General features: G+C 40.1%; 1 protein-coding gene across 2 annotated transcripts in view; it reads left to right on the top strand.

The window, feature by feature from the left end:
* The first annotated feature begins 444 nt into the window (after nt 1-444).
* The window catches only part of arhgef12b (Rho guanine nucleotide exchange factor (GEF) 12b), an 85,474-nt gene continuing 62,272 nt past the window's right edge, over nt 445-23,646 (top strand). For both annotated transcript variants that reach the window (XM_036579830.1, XM_036579829.1), the window contains exon 1: nt 445-1,860. In XM_036579830.1, the coding sequence (XP_036435723.1) occupies nt 1,829-1,860 (32 nt within the window). In that variant the 5' untranslated portion in view covers nt 445-1,828. The remainder of the gene's footprint in view (nt 1,861-23,646) is intronic.

Here is a 23,646-nt window from a genome sequence, read left to right as displayed (position 1 = left end):
AACCAAGTATGTATCTCCAGTGCAGTTGAGCTTGTTTTCTTTAGTTACTTGAAAAAACTGCTGAGATTCTGGAAAGCAGTTAATATTATAGTATCCTATTAGGTGAAATAACCAGTTTCATCATATAAACTGTACATGTTAATCGCCCTTCATGGTGTTACTTTCCTACAGGTTTACATAACATTTGTAATGGAATTGTCACTGGTTTGCATTCACATTCATATAAAACGAATCACGATTTGGCACAGACTAGACCTGACCTCCTGAAAACGGTACGTTTGTAGTATTTAAAACAGGAGCTTTTGTAAATATGCAGTTCGTCTCGGTCCAGGCTCTGTTAGGCAGCTTTAGATATGAGTGAATGGTCAGTGCCCTCCGCAGCACATGGGCGGTGATATCGCCTACTGCGGAAGGATACCACAAGCCCCAAAAGGGAGTGAACTGCTTCCAGAGCGCAGGAATCTTGCCGAAAGTCAGGAATTATGTGGATTTTACAAAAATTCCTCGTCGCTTTTTATTCCACTCCAACCGAAATCTGACATTTCTGCCAGCGTACGCGGAGTCCGTGTCCTTCGCGACTCTGACCCGCTCCGGCTCGCGGCGAACGAATTTTTTGGCGAAAAGCGAAGAGGAAGGGGAGGAAAAAAAACTAGTGAATTTCGAAAAACATGGAGACAAGGAGGGGAAGGAGCTGACTAAATGACTAAAGAGCAAGTTTTACAGCTCGGGAGCGCCACAGGAAAAGAAAGAGGGAGTCGGCGTTTGTTCCGCGCGCGTTGGACGGCGTTTCGGCTTTTGAAAAATGTCGTTATTTTGCCGTTAGTTTGGTAACGAAGCCGTTCGGAGCAGAACTGCTGGATTTGGACGGTTCTGCGAGCTCGAGCTAGTTGACATCAAAGGGCTCTGAAGTTTTTCTTTCCTGCCGATTCCTTCTGCTGCGGGGAAAGAGTAGCTGCGGAATTTCGGAGTTTGGGAATTACAGAGCAGCGGTCGACTTGGTGAATGTTTTGAAGCAGCGACTGGCTTTGCAGTTTATACAAAGGAGAGTGACGAACTAGACACATTCTTTCTTCCTGAGGGGGGAAAAGTCCCATGCCGTTCAAGCGACCGAGCGAGAGGCCTGAACGGAGCGAGGGACGAAGAGGCTTTAACGCTTCGACTGGTCATTCAGGAGGTGGTGCGACAGATTTACACGTTTTCTTATTATTATAGCGACAGAAGAGGCGAACGTGTGGCTAATAGTGTAGGCGTAAGGGTTCAGTTTGGGAATGCCGTGAGGGGAATTACAGGGAAGGGAAGGCTATGAAGGAACCTTCAGGAGAATAGATAGATACAGCTTGGAGTTTCACTGTAGAGCCACACGAAAATAGATAGGCTGACTACCTCTAGTCTCTGTGGTATCGACAAAGGCTACGGTGGCTGGCCAGGAGTGAGGCAAAGCCTGTGGTGTAATGTGGTGGCATTCGCCTTGAGACCGAGAACTATGTGCTACATTTACTGCAAGCCTTTCACTTTAAGGCGTCTAACAGACATGAAGGTGTTTGTATGACTGGCTCGCTCTTCAGCCTGAATGCCTTCGCCTTTCCTCTCCACGCCTGTGGGAAAACTCTAATGACACAGACTACTAAAACGAAGACCAAGTGGAATTTTGCCTGAAATAAACTCATTTTCTCCATCCACGAGGCCACTTTTCCATACATTTCCTGACGCACTGGTTGGATTGTACTACCCACCCCGAACTTCATTGTTTGTGGACGGACGAGGGTGTTTTACCTCGGTAAAATGCTAGTTGGATAAGAGCTGAAGAAAACCAAGAAACAGAAGCCCAATGAGCGGCTCACAGTCCACGATAGCTGACAGGTAAGCGTCTCATATCACACACAGTGTAACGTTACTGCCTGTGCCTTTCATTTGCCTGTGTTTACATGTACATTCTTCATCACGACTCACATTTGACCTGACATCATCTCAGGAACGAGTGAGGAAGAGTTTGGCTCTGCCTGCATTAATGTTCACACGTCCTAATGTGTGTGTAGGGGTGGGGGGTGATGAACCTTCCATAACATCAAAACCACTCATTGTCCATTTTATCAGCTCCACTTACCATATAGGTTCGCTTTAGTAGTTCTACAAGTACAGGCTGTAGTCCATCTGTTGCTCTAGATACTTTGTTATACCCTTTTCACCCTGTTCTTCAAAGGTCAGGACCACCACAGAAAAGGTATTATCTGGTTATGTGTTGTGCTGGTGCAAGTGGATCAGACAGCAGTGCTGCTGGAGTTTTTAAACACTGTGTCCACTCACTGTCCACTCTATTAGACACTCCTACCTTGTCAGTCCACCTTGTAGATGTAAAGTCAGAGACGATAGCTCATCTGCTGCTGCACAGTTTGTGTCCCCTTATCCTTCATCAGTGGTCACAGGACGCTGCCCACAGGACACTCTTGGCTGGATATTTTTGGTTGGTGGACTATTCTCAGTCCAGCAGTGACACTGAGGTGTTTAAAAACTCCAGCAGCACTGCTGTCTGATCCACTCGTACCAGCGCAAACACTAACACACCACCACCATGTCAGTGTTACTGCAGTGCTGAGAATGATCCACCACCCAAATAGTACCTGCTCTGTGGTGATGCTGTGGGGGTCCTGACCATTGATGAGCAGGGTAAAAGGGGGCTAACAAAGTATGCAGAGAAACAAATGGGTTGCAGTCTGTACTTGTAGAACTGCAAAACAAGAGCGTGCACCTGTATGGTAAGTGAGGCTGATAAAATGGACAGTGAGTGTAGATACAAGGAGGTGGTCATAATGTTATGACTGATCTGTGTGTGTAATGATGACATTTCTGTATAGTTCTGTGATTCATTGGTTGAGATGTCAACAAAGTCGAGTGTTTTGATGTAAAAGTCCTGTGAGTTTTTATATGTAGTGCTGATAATGGTACATCTGAAAAAAAAAAAAAGTTTATTTTGCCCTACAACGCCCTTCGTGTATCTCTCTGCCAGGAAAGGATTAAAAAAATACTTTATTTCAAAACCTTAACTCAGAGCTAACTTCAAACTTTAAACAATATGTCAGGCATCAGGCAGTGAATTCTTAACCCTTTAGTGTAATAGTCTTTCTGTGAATTCGCTTTTTTAGAGGCATTAAACATTGCAGATGTCCGGTTCCTATCACCACTTCTGCAAACTGTTCTGACTCAATAAGTTCTCTAGAATGGAACACTTCATATTAACCCACTGTGAATGATGTTGTTTACTTGTTAACGGTTTAATTGTACATACATGTCGAAAAATAGATGGAATTCCTCTTCACGAGTCATGGACTTAGGATGCTAAATCAGTGCTCTCTCTCTTCTTAAATGATTTCTTTGGTGTTTGTCTTGCACAGCAGGCCTGTCTCCATCTCAGAACTCATGGAAGGTGACCGAAAGGGTCTGAACACAGTGTCATGTAAGGATGAAATATCGTCTTGCATAAGGCTCCTCAAAGACTGCAGCCACTCAAACCCGTGAGGGACGTGTGCTTTAAATGAGCATGTAGAGTGCGAGGTGTACCCGATGTGTGATTATTCCACTGTCACAGAGTCACGTCTGATGGAGGGTGTGTGTAACAGCTGAGCCGTTCCCCCGGAGCCTTACTGCTTTTGAATGAGTCACCTGTCGAGATGGATTAGCGAAGGAGGTGAACAGGTGTTGCAGAGTGTTTTTAGTGAACCAAATTCTGGGTTTGTTGCGTGATGAGCCACAATTACATGTCCCTTAGGCTGGTAATGAAGATTTCTTTACTGGTTAGACAAGGTTTGTAGCAGTTTGACATGCTTTGCGGTTTTGTTTGAACTGGGAGGTTCTGTTTTGTAGAATGATTCGATGATACATTGATGCCTCGATTCGGTAAATTTTTCGATACAGCCAAATTAAGTAGTGACTGAATATGCCTTGCGTTAATTTAAAGTTTCCTTTTGCAAGTTTTTAGAGCATTCGACATTGTAGAATTACAGTATTCAAAGGAAAAACTGTGTTCCCAACCTAATGCTGTAGGCCTAAGTTAACATGCTAATCACAACAAAATGATTTGTATGATAAGCTACGATATAGTATGATATGTTGTTACATCCCTACAGTTTTCACTGATAGGTTCAATTCACTGATTATTCAATGAACAACTAATGAAACCATTATTCCTTCTGTCGTTTGTCTTACATTGCAGGTTTTACAGCGCCACTATCATTTGTTGCCTGGCAGCGAGTCTCAATTCGGTCACTATGCGCTATATTCTTACACTGTGTACTATAAACTTCTCTAAATAGAATGGGTTTTCGTTGGGTAGCAGTTTGATTGGAGGTACAGGGCTGTCTGTGTGAGCAGTTTCCTGGGCCCATTTCATGGAAAACCAATTTTTTAAAATAACCGTTCAATGTAGTATGTAAACACCTGTTAAAGTTTCTTGATGTACCGTTTGCTCGCTAGTCCATATAATCTATGTTTGTGGAAAAAAGCTGTAAAAAGTCACTTTTTGGAAATTTTTTTTGTATTTGTGACTTGGGAGAAACTAACACAGTAACACACATCTGACGTTTGTCTTACAGCTGTATAGCTCTGCCTGTTTATGCTGAAGTTATAAGGAGTGTTTCAGCCTGGACTGCTGTTTGCATGAAGCACAACACAGAGCAGCCAGTCAGAACAGAGGTTATTTACATATATCAGCCTTAAATGAACAGCAACACAGCCTGTTTAATCCTAAAGGAGAAAGAGAGGTTGTGAAATGATCATGTAGAAATGAATTGTGTATGTTTGTGGTACATAAGCCACACAAATGTTGTAAGTGGACTTCACAGGAAAAATACAATACATAAAACGTAGGCGTTGGTGACAACACCTTAGAGTCATATCACCCCTACACTTTGTGCTGTGTATTCTCATCTGTGGGAGTGGCCCTTGTTTTATGTTCAGAATGTGTTCAACAACTTATCGACTTTGGCAAAGAATAATTGCAGCTCGTAAGCAAATCAGATCCACTAAGGCCAAAACGAAGCATAATAACTTAGTTAAATCTCAGATTAATACGTAGAAGGATCTACTGAGTTGTATATAGGGTTTTACGTGCCCTAATACAGCCGCTGTAGTTGGTGACATAGAATGAAAGCATGTTTTACACCATAATCAGGAAGTTGTGACTAACCTATGAATTCATCTCCTAATATAGTCATCACAAGCCAATGACAGACTCAACACACCTGTGGAAGTTACTCATTGTATGTGAAGGCGCAGCGTATTTAGATAGTCGCCGGATGACGTAATAATTGAATCACAGTTCGGACACGGCTTATCCATTCACATGGCTGTTTGCACTCCACAGCATGTGATATGAAATCTGCAGGCTGATGTGATCAGTGTGCTGCTCCACTAACCTCTCTGTGTTTGCAGCTGTTCCCTGGAGTACTGCTGGACATGCATGAGTCAGGTATTTTCATCCAGCATTTAGGTTCTGTGCTTGTAGCTTGCTGCACGCACACACAGTCACACTCAAAAGAACAAAACACAGAGGGATGCTGGGTAAGCCAAGCAGTGTCATCTTATCTTTTTTTTGACTGACATAATCTCCTGTGCAGATAACAGAGTTGCACATAAACGTGTGCGGGTATGTTTGTGCCAAGAGCTGCACTGTGTTCTCTGTCCTTCTCCAGCAACCTTTTTACCACTTATCAGTAATAACGCTGCCAAGGTGTCTGCTGCTTTTGACTGTCCCCCCATCTCATCATTGTATGTCAGTTTGACCCCAGGGTCTGACATACAGCCATTCATGCTTGTGTAAGTTAGTGGCACTTGTGTTTGTGCACACTTGCATTTTCTTGTGCACTATAGGGGTTTGTGCATGCTGGTGTCACATGATGTATTGAAAATGTAATGCTTTTTCAATACTAAAGTATGTCTTTTAAGTTGGCTAAGACTTTGGCAATGTTGTATTTTGCCTGTAGATGAATCATATTGCACATGCTACTTTGGTTCGAATGTGCAAAAACACATAGGTGAAGATTTTTATAGTGATGTGACTTTATGGTCCCAAAAACAATCAACATATATGACAACCCATTTTCTAGTTGAGTTATTTTAATGTTAGGAGTGTTATAAAGGCTATATTGTGTTTTCTTGTCTTACTGGACATGCTGAATGAAACTGTATTTAAATTTTATAGTTATTTGAGTTATGTAAGTTTTGCTGAGAGATTAATATTAATTGATGCTGAGATGTTAAGCTTTTAACAATTTGATTTTTTTTTTGTATTTTTCACTGCTCATTCCAATGGAAATTAAAGGATCAGACTTCTTTTGTGTTAGTATTGGTTTGGTATTGAGCCTTATGATACTACACTTTGTAATGGTCTATAACATGACGACTCTAGTGCGTGCTTTTATATAGATGCGGTGCCTCAGGGTGCACGTTAAAATGTCCCTCCTCTGCTCTCTGTTCTTTCTTAATGCCACCTGCAGCAGTGCATATCTCGCTACCAGCAGGGCTAAAAGCAGTCTATCAGTTAATGCTTCTGGAAGCGCCTCCTCCTCCTCCTAGCCAGAGCCTCTGAGTGCCTGAAACTCAGCTGCACTTGTTCTTGTGAGGTGATCCTCCCTGACAGCTAGCCTGAGAGGAAAGTCTCCTTCTCTTGCTGTACGCAGAGGCCACCTCTTTGTCAGGAAAATCTGTGCTTAGTATCAGACACTGGCCAAGTAGGCCGTACTTGTATGTCTTTCCCCCTTTTGGAAGATGGGGCTTGCACGAGTAGTGAATTTAACCTCTTATTGAATGTATTTGTAAACCAGGCAGGCTTTAAATGAAGCATTTATCAGTTCTAAAGATGTACCACTTTAGAAAACCAGATGAAATGATAACATTTCAAGCTTTAATGATTCCCATAACCATAAGACATGTAAAACTGGCATATTTCCAAACAGTAGTAGCGCAGGTGGTAACTGCATACCATAAAATGTATTTTTTGGTGCTTTAAAGAAATATAAAAGAAATTCTTCAGTATAATACCTGAGGTGAAATGATTTCCCTCTATACTTTTAAATGTATCTATGTGCTTTATAGTTTATTATAAAAATACTGCGATAATATCAAAAACTGATAATTTGTCACTCATGTCGTTACAGACAGTTTAATGCTATCTCATCCCTAAAAAAGCCTTTAAAAAGAAAAGATTGAGCCAGACTTTAAAGGAACATAGTTATGTGTTCCTTTAAACAGGCTGTTAGCATGCTATCGATCATATCTGCTGTTTTGCTGTTGCATTCATTGCTGTTATATTCATTATTAAACATGTTTACGTTTGTAGTGAACTGTTCCTTGAAACCCAATGAGTTTTTTTTTCCCCTTTATGGTTATACATGAATGCTGCATAGCCTTCTGGTCTTTCTGCTTCAACAAATGTGAGCTATTGGTGACCTCTGGCACCATATGTGTTACAAGCACTAGAAATGGAAAACACAGTGCCAGGAATGTCTTTTGTAGGGTCTTGGTTCTTTAGCTCATGGGTCTGATTTGACCTTTTTCTTGCTTTTCTTTTATGTCTTGATCCAGATAGTTTTGTCCCTTGGAAGTGAGGAAAAATGTGATTGAGTTTTGAGACACATGGACCGTCTGTCCTTGAAGAATTATTTAACAGTGCCCTGTTACTTAAAAGCACTGTGCACAGTGTCCTAGTTGCACTAACTTCATAAAAGCACACGTACCTACTTCTCTGCTTTAATCTATTTCTTTGTAAATACCACTCTGACAGTGGTGAAGCTGATTTATCTTTTTCTTCTGGAGGTTCTTTTGTTGCTGGTTGGATTTCTAAGGCTCCACAAGAGCTCTTTGGTCTGTAAAAATAGTGCAGTAGCCTAATCTACGGCAAGCAGACTGCTCATGTCAGCCGAACACAAACCAAATGTCTATTTATCTCCTTTGTTTTCCAACAGATGTTAGCTAGTCAACAGTCTCTAAACAGCGAGCTGTTTGATAGGTGATTGGACTGGATCCATCCTGACTAACAAACTGCTGAGATTTGGTTTTAAGACTAATATGGAGATAGCTTGCTAAGACGTCTGTGACAGTTTGTGAAGATATGATGCTTATTCTTCAGTTGTGTAATTCTGGGAGTGAAGATTTATATGCTAGGCTTATTTTTGACAGTTGTGACTTGGATCATCTTGTTTCATCTGTCTTAACTGTTTTAAACATATTCTCACATTTTTTCATACTAAGACTTCCTTAGCAATGCTATGGTTAAGGAAAGCTTTGCTGTACTTGCCATTACATTATAATGAACGAAGTATCGGCTGATGAAATGTTCTTCGAGAAGAGCTTTTTTTTGTAGTACACATTGCTGCAGCATCACATCATAGCTTTAGGGAAAGATCAGTCTGTAAATATATCAATGATGAAATTCTAGCACTGTAAATTGTTAACAAGTGTTGTAGTGGGGCATATTAATCTACCATCACATTTGCCCATGCTCAGTTTCTCTTTATGTCGCTTCAAGAAAGTGAGATGTTAAGCTGGCTGCCACTGGGAAGAGTTTAGCGAACGCTGAAGGCAGGGCTTTCCTGCTTGCTCGTTGTCGCAGTGTTTCGCTGATCTGTGTGACTACCCCTCGAGGCCCTCTCAGGAAGTGGTGACATCACTGATAAACAATGTCTGTCAGTCAGGCCAGGCCGCTGACCAGTGGCAAGGCATGATGGAAATGCATAGAGCATTTCTGTCCCTCAGATTTGTGTTATGAATCTGCCATGGGTTCGTAATGAAAGCAGTATGTTCTTTTCTCAAAGGACGTAAAAAAAACATTTCAGCTATTGCCGTTGCCGTGTGGGATGGGCTGTTGGCTACAAAAGTGGTGTTTGTAATGTAGGTGTTTATATTAATGGTACTATATCATTGTTATTTCTCGTTTATTGCAAATCACTAGAACCCAACAGTAGGAGGGGCAGTCTGTTACTGTTATTGTGATATATCATGCGTTTTTCTTAGTACATCATGGATATTGTCAGTACTTCTAGACCAGGGTTTCTCAGTCCTAGTCCTAATGACCCCATGTCCTGCACATGTTTGTGTTTTCTAATCAAGTGTACTGCATAAGACAAAGCACTAAAATGTGCACAGTGTGGGGTCGCCAGGACAGGCTTTAGGAACCCCTGTTTTAGAACAGTGAATAACTGGATTTATCACAAAGATAAATTTACACCAATCATAAAGAGCCTGTACACTACAACTAGTGTAGCTGTATAAACAGCATAGTAAGTAGCTGACTGAGTGTTAGTCCATTATGCCATTATCTTATTTTGTATTTTTACCAAGTGTTTGGGTTTTTCCTTGTACTTGTATCCTTTTTAAAATGTGGCAAAACTGTTTTTGTTGGTGTATTTTGTTTGTTTCCAAACCTCAGAAAAAAGTATTTCAGTGAATATCGTGTGTTTTCAAGTCTTCAGGTATTATGATCATACATTTGCCCTGTTGCCGACCCTTAGTGGCCAAATGACAGGTGGTGATGTACAGTATGGTCTTTTGGTTTCAGAGTGTTGTTTGGCCTAAGCGTTTATATTAAATTTAGCCAAAGTTCTGCTCGACAAAAAAAATACATTATTATTGTTTCTCAGTATCAGCATTAGGTTACACGCGTAACACTAGAACCCAAACAGTAGACTGTGTATTACTCAACTGCTGGAGATGTCAGATCTTCTTTATGTGACTCAGAGCTGTAGGGGAGAGTTCATCATAGAACCTCCCGCCGTAATAACAGGTCCTTGTTATTGTGACAGTGAAGCCCAAAATAATCTCGCCTGGCAGGTTCACTGTGGTCTTTGTCAGGTCCTTTGTAGACTTTAGGCCATGTAACAATTTCTCTGTACTTGCAACCAGATCAGATACCAAAGAATACACAAAGTGTGCTATATTTGAAGTGGTGATGCTGTCCAAATAAGCAGGAGCCAACACACTGATCTTAAGGATTTTGATGTTGACACGCTAGTGGGAACGGCATGGAGTGGGGACCACCTGCAGTGGTTTGACCAGCCAAGCTGGATGTGCTAGTGACGGCTCGCTTTGCTCTGTTTGGTCAGCTGATGGCCACCTTAGTCAGCGCTTTACTTTCTGCTTCCATTGGCTGAGACTGAGGGGGTTTTGAGTGTGTGGTTGAGAGAGAGAGAGAGAGAGAGAGAGAGAGAGAGAGAGAGAGGAAGAAAGAAGAGATATGTGAAAGCGTACTTGCATGAAAAGATAATGCCACAGTAGTGAGATCATTTGGAACATTGACATCACCTTATTTGTTTTGATTGCTTAGTGACTGGCAAGACTGCTGAAGTGCTGTTGTACACAGAAATATATATAGTTCTGTATCTGTGTGGACAGAGCTTAGGATAGTAATTTGAGAACACTAACATCTCAAAAATGCACAGAAATGTATTTGCCATTGGTCAAAATTTAGTATGCTTAATAAAGTGGAGGCAGTGCAGGAGCGGGAATAAAGTGCTTTGGACGTGCCTTGACTTGTCTGGTAGGTAGAAAGCTTGTCCTGGTAGTGGACCACACCTCAGCAGGTCGGGTGATAAAAGAAATTTGATCATAAATACCTTTGAACACATTTGTGCTCAAAGAAAGCAACATTTTTAATGTTTTAGAGTAATATTAAATGTCCTCTGCTCTGTGCAATGGCATTTCCTTTGCCCTTTTGATTGTAAGTAGTTATAGTTTAGATATAGATATAGATTGTAAATAGTAAACATGCTATGTAAACATTGTAAGAGTATCAAAACCTTCAATTCCTGTATGAATCTTTGCAGAAACTAAGCTTTCTGCAGGATGTTTGAATAACCTTATGGCTGTGATGTCACTGATATGCCTAAAGGTGCTGAATCCCTTTAAGGGAATGAACTGAATAAACCTGACACGCGTTTGGAAGCATACATTCAACTTTATCATACCTGTGTAGCTCTTAGTGCTTGCTACAGGGGGTTGTTTGAGGAATAGACTGCTGTTGTTAGATCAGAATTTCTGCTGTTTGACAAGTGATGGGGGCCATCATGACCAACCAGGTCCCAGTATATTCAATTCTGATGTCAGTGGCGGTTTTAAGATTGTTGAGTAATTTGTTTAGTTTACATAGTTATGATCACAGGATTTGCTTTTGTCATACTCTTGATTTAGAAAGTTTGTACTCATTTGTTCTTATGTTTTTTTTACAGAAAAACAGAAAACAGTGATGCTGATATTAAGGAATGTTATTTGAGTACTGCATCAGTTCTAGCCTACTACACTGAACGCTGCTGGAGAACATCAATTTTATTGTACTGAGCTTTCCTTAATGGTAGTTTCTGTCGTTTCTGTTTTTTTGCATAAAGTACATGGGAAGGAAAGGGGCTTCACCGTATCTGTGTGTGTTGATTCACTAGAAAACATTTACGTGTATTCGAAATTTGCTCTTTTCCTCTTGTATTCCGCAGAAGTGTCCAAGCTATGCTGTCACAAGGAAGTTGATGCTAGTGTCTGTCTTAAAAATTAGCTGCATCATTTCCTGCAACTTGTTGCTTAATTAGTTTGGCAATATACAGACATTATATGTGCACAACAGTTACATTTAGTCAAGCGCAGCAAGTTTTAGCAGTGACACGCAGAAGTGCAGACTTAAAATGAATAAAACCTGATATAATTGTTAGTTAACTTAATAATATATTATTACACTTGTCTTTGAATGTAATATGTGTGTAGTGCGTAGAGTGTTACTTTGTGAGGGTGTCTAGAGTTGCATCTGGCTGTGGCTTGATGTTGAAATAAAAAAGAAAAGAAGAAACAGCAGGACGGATGTGGATTTTGTGACAAAAATCAACAGGTTAGTCTAGCTGGTTAGTGGGTAGCGTTTATACTCATTATGCAGTTTACAGGAGTACACAGGAATAATCCTTGTAACCATAAGCATTACTGCGTTGCCTTGATTTTCAGTTGGTAGTATTGCCAGATCTCCTGCTTAGCTTATCTGGCATTGTCCCACCCTTTGATGCAAGCCTGATCACTTTCATTTGCCACCAAATTGATGATGTATTTTCACTTGGTAGTTTGTTCACTAGCTGTATTGGTAAAAACTAAGAATTAAATAGGCGTGCAGAAGATTAGGCAGAATTTTTATCAGTAAAGCATTTTCAAGTAATGTTGCCAGGCCTTGTTGGACGTAACTAATTACATTTATTTTCATATTGAAACTGAAGTGTGTGCACCTGTTTATGGACCGTGATGTCTAGACTTCAGTACTTATTACAGGACCTCTTTCAAACCAGATGAAAGGAATTACTCATTCATACACACTGAATTGAGTCTCACTGCTATTAAGTCAGTTTAATAAGTACCTTACACCTTAACCTGGGGATACTACTTTAGGTTAATATCTTGATTAGCATACATGGGGCTCTGCTCTGCTGCTCACAGTTCCCACACTAAGTGTCAGAGAAGTGGTGAGAGACAGCCCTCTCACAAGAAGGAGGAAATGGCTTTTGGAGGCTGTCTGCAGCCCGGAGTCTCTGGAGCTGGAGCAGCACCTCGTGCTGTACACACGTGACGAGGGCCCTTGGACTCTTCCAGCTGCGTCACCATGGAAACTGCCAGTAATGTGGAGGCAGCTTTCCCATCCTCGCCTTGGCAGCGCCTGGCGAGGGAAGAAAAGGACTTCCTCCGAGCTGACCTTAGCACAGGCCTGACCGCCGACTCTGGCACGGAACCCTGCTCTTACTGCGTCATGCAAGGACTGGTGGAAAGTGTTGGTGGAAGCTGCTCTTCGCAGCTGGTCTGAGGTCAGCTTTGTGGTTTCTTTTGTAATGGCTGCGGTCAGGAGTTCGGTTGGCCTAGCAGGTCTCGGATCAGCACGAAGAGGGAACTTGTAACCAGTGCGTGGGTTGGCTCATGTCTGTTTGACACACTCTTTCCTATAGAGAAACCTTTTGCTTACTTGAAGATACACAATAGTTATCTTGTTATTTAGTTGTTTGAGGTTTGAAAAGGATATAAAAGATGATGAGGACCATAAGTTTTCAATGTACTCTTTACAAAAATAAACTGAGCCGGAGAGGAAAATCGTGCAGTTGGTAAAAATAAGTTAATATAATAAGGCATATGGCATAATGAGCTGACATACAATCAGCTGCATGTTTCTATGCAGTTTATATACGCTGGTTGTTGCTTACAGGCTTTCTGCAACTGACCAACCCAGGAGCTGCCCACAAATGGGTTCTTTCGTAGCTACAGTTAGCAGGTTTGGAAAGTTTTACAGAATAATGGAAAAAATCCTGTTTTTAAGCTGCTACTTACAGCTTAGTTTCCAGTTTAACTAACTATTGAACTGAATTATGTTGTAGTTCCGGTATCCAGTCCAGCTTTTTCTAGTGATATCAGCCTGAGACTGATGGCCAGTACTGGATCTTATCTCTGAAACTAGTCAGATTTGAAACAATAACAAATGTTAGAAAAAAAAAAAAAAGTTTTGTTTAAGTTACTAAAGTTTTTTGAAAAAATTTCATATCCATCAGTGTAACCATTTACACACGTACAAAATAAATATAATTTTTACATTGACAACACTTTAACACACTAAATTTCCATAATTTGACTAAAACTAAGTTGTGCTCTTAAGTTCCTCTTTAGGTTGGATGGGGTGCTTATCAGCATTTTTTAAAGTTTGTTTAACTTGGTAACACTTGCTATGAAAGTGTGTTTTTTGTGGCGCATGAATAGACGATTGTAGAAAGCCTATACACAACAACTAGTGTATAGTAACTGTGAGAAAAAGTGTTTAATAACATATTGGCATATTGCACAGCCCCCTTAAGAGCTTGTCAAATTAAATTTGAGTGTTTGTTTTCCACGTTTCTGAGTATCTGTGGTAAAGCTTTTATCATGCCTTATGGCAAGATATGTCATTCTCTCTAAGGCCCAGCAGTATATTTAAAGCTTCATTGCCTTCAGTCTTATTTAACAGAAAATAAATCAAAGCGTTTCTCTCTGCATTAGGCTGCAGTGACTCACTGTCTCCAGAATGTTATAGTCTGTAAAGCTGTAGGAATATGGAGAATGTGGAAAATTCATTTGAAAAAAAAATCGCTCTCAACTTGCCTTTTGCATCGGAACTGGCAGCCTCAGAGACAGGGGTTTTAGGATTGGCAAGGGTCTGCTTTGTGTATTATGAGGCTAAAGCCAATCTATATATGGAAAAGAGATAGTATGACTTCTGAACTGGACTCTGTAGCCAAGACATAGTTTTCTGATTTACTGATTCAAGTGTATTGTGCCATGTGAGCTCTGTTCAGTGGGAATACTCCATGGCCAGACATCTGATTTGATGGAATTTGTTGGCAAGGTAGTTATGCATGTTAGTGTAGGGCAGGGTAGCAATTAAATGAATAAACAGTAAACAGTGCATAATGAAAAAAATAATGGATCTAGCCTTCACGTGCTGTGCTGTGACATCTGGAATTACCATGGTCTGTCTGTGAAAGTGTGCAGACGGGTCTGATTGGTTGTATATATCAAAAAGAAAAGATGTAGAAGATGGTAAATACCGTGATTTGATTCATGAGAAGGATAAACTGTCTTTTAAAGACTTGTCCATAGAGATAAAGTGATATCTAATGCACTTAAAGCATATATGTATGTAGTTTAATCTAGCAGACTTTCTATTGCTAAATTTTGATGTACAGTGATATGAGAATTTTATCAGTACTGGCAGATTTAATAAAAAAAAAAAGGCATCAGACACATTCTTAGATTTGACCAGTGTTTCAAACTGATATTTGATGATGTGTATTTACTGTACTCTGGAAGAGCAGAATGTTTAGGCAACAGTGGGTTACTGTGCTAAAATATCTGTATTTTATTCCTTGTACTGCACTTGCTATATTTTTCTGCACCACTAATCCATGTACATGTACTCCCGATTTCTGCATTTTATAATTGTTTGTCTATCCGCATCAGTATTGGCATATCTACATATGTGGATTTATGTGTTGTATATTGGATATCTACACGAAAATGTTGAATATTGGCATTGGCCAACATTCTTCTTTGTAAGAAAATCTTGGCTAGAGACATATTTTAGTGGTTTATTCTGAGAATTATAATAATTATAAGATTTACTACTTTGGTGCACAAACACTCATGATTAATCATCTGTACATTTTCAAAGAAGTCTTTTGTACTAATTTTGCATGCACACAGAGAGTACACATGGTCAGTGGTCCTGATTAGCTAGCAATCTTTTTTTACTCAAAGACATGAGGCGATGGAGAGCTTCTTATAATGCTTTCTTGACTGCTGTCTGGAAATGACAATCTTGACACAACTCTGACTTCTTAAAGCAGCATAATGTGAGAATAGGTCCTTTTTTGCTCTTGGGGCCCCCTGCTGTTGCAGTGTATTTTACTCTAACACCATTTCATAAATACAAATCGCACTGTGAATCCCCCTCATGAACAGCTGGACACGTGCTAAAGGATTGACAAGCTGAAGTATATAGAATCTGACTCGTCTTTGCTTGCACGCGCATCACGCAGGCATATGGACGCTACAGATTGCACTCACGATTTCTGTGTTTCTGTGTGTAAATAACCAAAATTGCAAGTGTAATCTTTAGCGTCCATATGCCTGCTTGGTGTGTTTGCACGCGTAGGGGAGTTGGACACTGCCGGGTAGTCGGAATTCAGCACAACACCAGAAAGGTAGAGCCAGTCCAAGATTTGTTCTTGTCTGGTTTCTTACCCAGTCACTCTCTCTTTTTCTTCTTGGCTTTCTCTGACAACTACTTTTTCGGACTCTTCGCAGCCTCTGCCATGATGCCATGCTGGCATACTGCCATGCTGGTCGTACTGAGCTTGCTTCTTCTTATAGCTATCTGAAGATGCATAGCTGTTGGTATGTGATGTGGAGCTGTAAACGTTACGCGTTTCACATAGAGGTTTTGAGACTGCTCCTCCAAGTTATATAGCACCGTTCAGGCCCAGAGTGGCAATGACCGAGACGCTGTCGTCCCTATTATTAGTCACTGTATCATTAAAATAATTTTGAAGCTATTATTACAGGTACAGTAATGTTGCCATAAGGTGTGACCTACAGACTAAGCCAAATAACACTGATATGGTTGGGTTAAAAAAATTGATCCAAGAAAACCACAAGCTCATGCTTCCACTTCACCAACAGCGGATGGTTATCGACAACCAATGCGGTTGGCAAGATTTGGATAGTGTTGTTTTTGTAAATAATCTTTGCATAGTGCATTAATTACATTACAGTATCCTGACTCTTGATTTGTAACTGGTTGACTGAAGTAGTGGGCCTTTAAGTTAGTAGCAACTTTAAGTAGTAAGTGAAGTTACTTGTCCCCAGGGGTGCATGATTTGTCTCAAGTCTCTCGCTTTGAGTGAATTATTAGGCCAGTTTATTCAGCTGAGTAGGTTTTGTAAACTGACAGAACCTACAATAGTCCCACTGAGAGCTGCCATCAGAGCCTGTGTGTCGACGGAGGAAGTGCACCTGGACCTGCAGAGCTTTGTTCCTGCGTCCCACATGCCTCCGCTCCTCCCTCTGTCCTTCTTCCTTCGTCTTCTCTCTCTTGCCCTTCCTTTCCCTCCATCTCTCTCCAGCTCATTGGAGCGAGTCTCAACAGGAGGCGCGCCCCTGATGGCTATCGCCGTACAGCACAGCTGGCTACATCTGCCCCTGAGAGCGAGATAAAGGCGGCCCCGCCCAGCTCCGCCTTCTGCACAACATCCTGCTGCAGCAGACCGTTACCAAACTGCCAAAGCGGCCGGGCACGGCACGTCATCCATGTGGGTACAGCTATGATTGTACCATGGTGGCGCTGTGACAAAGAAATGGTCAGAGACTTCATATTTCCCTTTGGCAAGATTACAAAACTGTGATTATGAAGTGATGTACTGGCTTAAAACAAGATAGCTGCTAATGCTATTTATCATGTATTTTTGTCCATTTGACAGTTTTGGTGCCCCAGATCCTCATATTCAAACACTGTGCGGCCCTAAATATGAACAATATTCATTAAGATTGACTAATAGCACGTCTGATCACGACCGAGGTGAAGCACAGTGAGCTGCTCTGAACCATTGATGCTCACCTCTGTTCAAGTTCTTTAACTTTTTAACTTTTTAAATAAGTAGACATTTTTAAACCAAATGTCAAGACCTAACATGCATAAAACAAGTGCTGAGAATATAAACATCATCTGCTTTGGTTCATTGTGTTTAGTGATCATCTGAGGCATCACTGTAAACTGCAGTGCACTATAATTAGCTGTAATTATGTGAATAACCGTGGGCATGCCGGTTATGCTGGCTCAGAATCCTTCTCTGAGGCAGGGGGGGATAAAAAAAACTTCAGATTCCCAAGACTGTTGTGGAAGCACATGATTTGCACACTTGATGTGAATTCAGTAAAAGGTTAGAACCAGTGCTAATTATAAAAATGTAGAAATAAAGAGAAGCTGATGAGTAACACTACTCATCTCGTCTTCAAAAATGAGGAAATTTCTATGTTAGTAAGAGATTCTGATTTGGAACATGCCACACTTAATATTCTGAATCTGATTAAAGACTCACATACATTATGTATTTAAGGATGAGTTAATGGGGTGACTTCAAAATTGCAATAAATTATTTACAATGGTTCAAGTAGAATGTTTGGTGGCATGACAGCAAGGCACTGTCATACACAGCATACATTTGATTAAATATTTATTTTTTTTTTTTGTTTATAATATTATAGATGACAGTTTACAACAGATACATTTAGTGAAAAGAATTTATTTATTACAAAAGTTTAAAAATCAATAGCAAATTAGGCTTTTCTCTGTGCTGGATATGCTGTAAAAATGGAACAGCGCAGGATTTGATTTGAAATGTTTTTGAGGATTTTAATTAAAGTAAAATATTACTTTTGCTCATGTAAACTAAAATGTTGTTTTGCATTGTTTAATTGAAAGTATTAAGTAAGAGAGTATACATTAAGTAATTTATTGGGTTCAGCTGTTCTCTGCAGCAGGACTCTAACTTTCTAAACTGGCTGTGCTCTGGGTTTTGTTTGTGACATGTTAATAGATACATGAAATTGCAGGCCTGCAGGTGGGGTTTATTGTGAACTTAGCTTTATTAAAATGTTACTAGCCTAAATAAGTAAAGCTGCAGGCTGTTGTGACATGGCATGTTAAATGAAAGTCATGCATGTTAAATATTATGACTTTAGTGTTTCTACTTTGCCATTGTCAACAGTAAATGAACAAAAAAGCACCAGATGCGCGAAGGGAGATCAGGGTTTGTTTAAATATTTTTCAAATACTGGCTTGAAAATTCGAATAACTGTTTTGCTTGAAATGCCCAAACCTAACTCTCCAGTAAAAGCTGGTAATAACAGCATGAGTGGTCTGTTCCCACACCTGAAAAGGCCCCCAGCTGCAGGGGACCATTGAAATAGCAGCACACTCTCTAAGTGATTGGCGACAAAGGCAACTGCTGAGCCCGGGCTTTTGTTTTTGTTCCCCTAACAAAGTGCGCAAGCCGACCTCCACTGGAGCTCCAGTGGAGAGGGAGGGCATGCGGGCACTAATGGAATTGATAAACTAGAGCAGATAGGCAGCAGAGAAACCTGCAGGAAACTGCCTGATAGCTGAGATGTTTGCTGAGAGATGGCAGGTCACTTTCCCTTTCAGTGTTCAGTTTCCAGTGTCCGATTTCTGCCAGACTCGCAAACGGATGAGTTTGTGATCACCAGGGCCAAACTTGGACAAAATACCATACTGTAATCATATTGCCCCTTATTGCATTTGTGATGCGTCTTTCACACATTGCTGAATGCTTGATTTAATATACTTAACGACTGGCCCTGGAGATGGAGCATCGGTATTGGGGTGATACCAGCAGAGAGTGCTCGATCAGTGTTGTTTGCTATGTATTTCTTCCTGTAGGGCCGGGGTGCCCAGTCCTGGTCCTGGCTTTCTGTAGGGCAGGGGTGCCCAGTCCTGATCCTGGAGATCTACCACCCTACAGAGTTTACAGCCAACCCTAATTTAACACACCAGATCCAGGTAATGAAGGCCTTCAGGGGAGTCTGAGTATTAGAGTCAGATGTGCTGGATCTGAACTCCTCAGGGTGGTAGATTTCCAGGACTTTCCAGGATTGAGCACCCCTGCTGTAAGGTAAGAGTGTTTCACAAAGCAGGATTTCTTGCTTAGCCAGCTAACTTTAAGCGTAGTTTGATCTAGACCTGGAATTTCTGTCCCACAGTGGTGAAACACTTTTTGCTGGGTTTTATGGTACACAGGGGTGGGCAATGTGGCAAAACTACAGTATCACAATACTTCATTACTTTTTTTACGATGCCCAGCATATACTGAAAAAAACAGTAGTGCCACATTAAAAAGACGGTCAAAAACTATGAGTACAATGATTTCATTCAGTGTTCCACATACTACAGTGCACTAAATAAAACATGACTAATTATGCTCTCTCTGTGATGGTTAGTTGGTCAGTGTTTTTAAAGTACTGACGATATCCAAGAAAAATTGTCGTATTGCCCACCCCTAGCTGCAAGTTTTGGGATTTCTAATCATAAACTACTCTTGGACCAGTCAAGGCTGACCTTCAGACCAATCAGGAACAGCCTTCTGGTGGAGGTGCACTTCGGTCCACTATTGTGTGGTGACCATTGTTAACAACTTTTAAGACTGTCATCTTAGATGAAGTGCTTCATTTAAAATGAGGTTATTTTAGAGGTTAGTAGATTTTAAAGAAAAATATTTGCCACGTATCTTTATTAGACAATATTCAATGTTCAGAATTGGTATTGTGCCATTTCTGATTGGTGTGGCTTTTAATTAAAGTTATTTTTGTTGGATGTTTTGAATGCTCTGATTACTCAAAACTCACAGAAAACTTGTTTGGAAGCTTGTGAGATTCAGGACTTTTACTGACTACAAAAAAATGCAATTTTTTTGAAGGGCAACATCTGGGAGCTTTCTGTGATATCAGTATTACCAAGGCCAGCGTTACGGTAACAACTGACAGACAATATGCTGTACAGCTCTAGTGATCACTTTATCAGGTCATCAGTTATTTTCCGTCCACTAATTAATTTCTTGCAGGTCACATTAGCACCCTATCTGCGCTCCTGGAGAGGTATGCATGCTCAGATCGATTTATCTTCTTGGGCCTCCAATGGCAGGGCTATTGAGCCTGGCTGTGAAAAAGCCTGCGCTTGTATCATCCCACAGGAATTGTCTGGTATTTTTGGCATCTGAGACATGAGAGCATTGTTGTTGCGCCCATTTTTTTATCTTTTTGTAATCAAGCTGCTAAAAATACTGCTGGGCCCTGGTCACTCCCCATGATTATTTTTTTGTAAGCAATCAGTTAAAGCACTTCTTGCAGCTCAGCCCATTTCTGGAGTGAACACCAGAAAGAACAGAAAATAGTAAAGTTGATGCTTATGTATGAATTTGGCTAAAAATACCTTTTTTGAAACATTCCCCTAACATGCAGTTGAACAGAGGTTAGATTTGGAAAAATAACAATCGTTAGATCAATCTATTTACTATATGTACTTCAATGAAGGTTCATTTGTGTCTGTCACAGCTGTGTTATGAGGTGTGGAGGGTCCAAATAGACTTTCTTGAATGTCTGATCACATTCGTTCTGTAGTAGAGCCAGACCGATTTGTCGGTTCGCTGATAATATTGACGACCTGAGGCTTTATATAGTACAGATCCAATTTTTTTTACTTGCTGCATTGAGATTTCAACTCAGGAGCTTCCAACAATAGGGCAAAATCTTAGATGGTCGCGCTACTTCAGAACCCAGTGTGAGCCGCGCCTTGTTTAACTGTAATCACAGCAACACAGGTTACAGTGGTAAATCTGAACATGAAACACTGTCATAGTGCTGCGATTTTTGTAGATTTTAAGATTGTGAGTTGCCACTGTTTATTTTGGACTGCTGTTTAGTTTGTAAAGCAACATTTTTCTATAAAACTATTGAAGTATAAAATTTAAACGTAAAATAAAAAAAGCTAAAATTATATCTGCCAATGTTATCGGATATTGGAATTTTTAGGCTCTTAAAATTAGTATCTACAAAAGGTTGCGCAGTGAGATTGAATGATTAAAAAGTAAATAAATTAAAAAATTTGCAGCATCTGAGAGACGTTTAGATTTCAAACCAATGTTTCATGTATGTACTTATTTATATTACTCCAGATCAGCAGAATATTTAAGCGTCACTGCACTTAAATTTCTGTATTTATTTTACTAAATTTGTAACCAATTACAAATAAATGTTGCGTTTATCTGTAATGCTAACCAAGGTGGATCTGGCACCCTATATTTTAGAGATGTTTATGTATTGGTATTGACACCTAATATATCGGATATTGGCATCGGTCCACGATTTCCACATCGGTGCAGTCCTAATTGTCTTATCCTCTTCCTTATCTGTTATTTTAACTTTTGATGCCTTCACTGTTATTTTAAAATTAGTAAAAATAAAGAGGAACTGTTCTCTGAGTGTCTAAACCTTTGAATAGTACTATATATCATTTGGTGTAAAATGTAATTGCCACATGACCGATGACAAAACCATCTTCCAAAATATTGTGATATTTATTTTTTGCTGTTGAAACAGAATCTCCAGCATCTCAAAATGATGACTTTACAAGAGAATGAAAACATTGATGCGTGTTAATGTACCCATATTTTATTTAAAGTAATTTTTTGGATCATTCATATTAGTCCATTTGTAGAAAAGAAAAAAAAGAAAATTGGTGACATTTTAACATGATGGCGACACATTATGCTATGTTGTCCAGTCATTCCTTCCCTCGAGAGCGTGGCACACACTTTTGGGCAGGCGGTGCCAGGAAAACCTGTCATGCTCATTTTCACTCCTCTATACAACAGCCATCTGATGTTTTCCTTGCTGGCAGTGGTTCTTAGAAGCGAGGATTATGCCTTTGCCGTGTTTACCATAAATCTGCAATTAGCTGACTTTAAGTGCTCTCTGCTGCAGTCACTGTTGAAAGAGCTCTCCAAGCTGTGGCCTCAGATACTGAAGCTCATGTCACATCACATACGTCCTCGGCATCACCAGCTGTTGGTTGTTGCTGATGTACGTCACGTCGTACGATTGTTCTCATTAGGCCTGTCACTATCAATTATATTATTAATCAGGTAATCTGTTCATTATTTTAATAATCAAGTAATTTTGGTTTTTAAGAACAAACAGTAAAAATAGATTTAACTGAACTGTAACAAACCATGCACAGCTGTTGAATCATTCCAGAATACCTTATTGGAAAAGGATACATTAAGGAAAAAGTCAGATTAAGAAAGAAACATTTAATTGATCGCTTTTTAAATCACAATTAATCAAGTAATTGTGACAGCCCTCCATCTTATCTACCCTTTACAGACAGTTTGCTCATGCTTCATTACTCTTGATGAACTTGGAGCCATTTGTTAGCAGATAAACTCTCTATATAGTCATTTTGTTTGAAAAAAAACGTGTTGCTAATACTTAATGGAAGTTCTTGCCTGGAGTTGCTTTTGTTAGCAGTATGATACCCATTTAACCTTTAGCCCTTTGCTAACTAGTATTAAAGGCTTGTTCAGCTGAACATTGAATAGATGGCTTGTCAATTTGGTCCGATGCAGTTGGTTCACTTGGTTCGAGGGAAATATAATGGGGCCTGTGGAATCGAAGCATGGCAGAAACATTGATTCCATTTGGCAATATGTAGGTGCTCGTGCTCAGCTGCAACTGAGAAACACTGATACCAGCACAAACAGCTGATCTCTCTCTCTCTCTCTCTCTCTCTCTCTCTCTATCTATCTATCTATCTCTCTCTCTCTCTCTCTCTCTCTCTCTCTCTCGCTCTCGCTCTCGCTCTCCTGGAATTTGCCATTGATTTTATCATCACACCAGTCCACCCTTGAAGCGATAAGCAGTTAAAATACCAGAATAGGACCGGGTCGTCTTTGCATGACATATCTTGGTATTGTTTTTCAGTTTTTGTGATATTTTTTTAGCAGTATATGTGGTGATGACTGTTAAATCTATCATATAATGTCCATTAAAATAGAGATTTTGTTATTTTTGTTTTATTTTTTGCTTTTTTACTCTATTTTGTGCATATTACTCATGGTATTCAGGACCTGTTCATTAAAACTTGTAATTTTAGGAAAGGAAAACAACAAACTTAGGGTTGCGCAACAATATTGGAGTCATGTCAGTCTCTGTGAGTTAAGTGCTTAAAAGTTGTAGCAGGCAGATGTTTAGTTTGACCAATATTTCCAGCTGATGATTGATTATGGAGAGCAGAAAAGCAGACATGGCGCTGGGCTACAGAGCTAAAATTCTGTTTTTGATTCAATTTACTGTACTTCTGACCCAATAGAAATAAGTTATATTTGGCTGTAATGCTAATCCGGATAGGTGGTAGTCTCATGTAGTAGTGGGACCACAGTTCTCTTATCGGTGTATACCTAAAGACAGGCAGATCAAAACAAGGTGTGTTCAGTTTATAAGACGCTACGTTAGCATAGAGTAGCAGTATTCCGAAAGAATAGTACTGTTAACCTT

This window comes from Colossoma macropomum, unplaced genomic scaffold, assembly GCF_904425465.1.
Source record: "Colossoma macropomum unplaced genomic scaffold, Colossoma_macropomum, whole genome shotgun sequence".
NCBI lineage: Eukaryota > Metazoa > Chordata > Actinopteri > Characiformes > Serrasalmidae > Colossoma > Colossoma macropomum.
The sequence above is the reverse complement of the archived record's forward strand: the minus strand, read 5'-3'. Positions and strand labels throughout refer to the sequence as shown.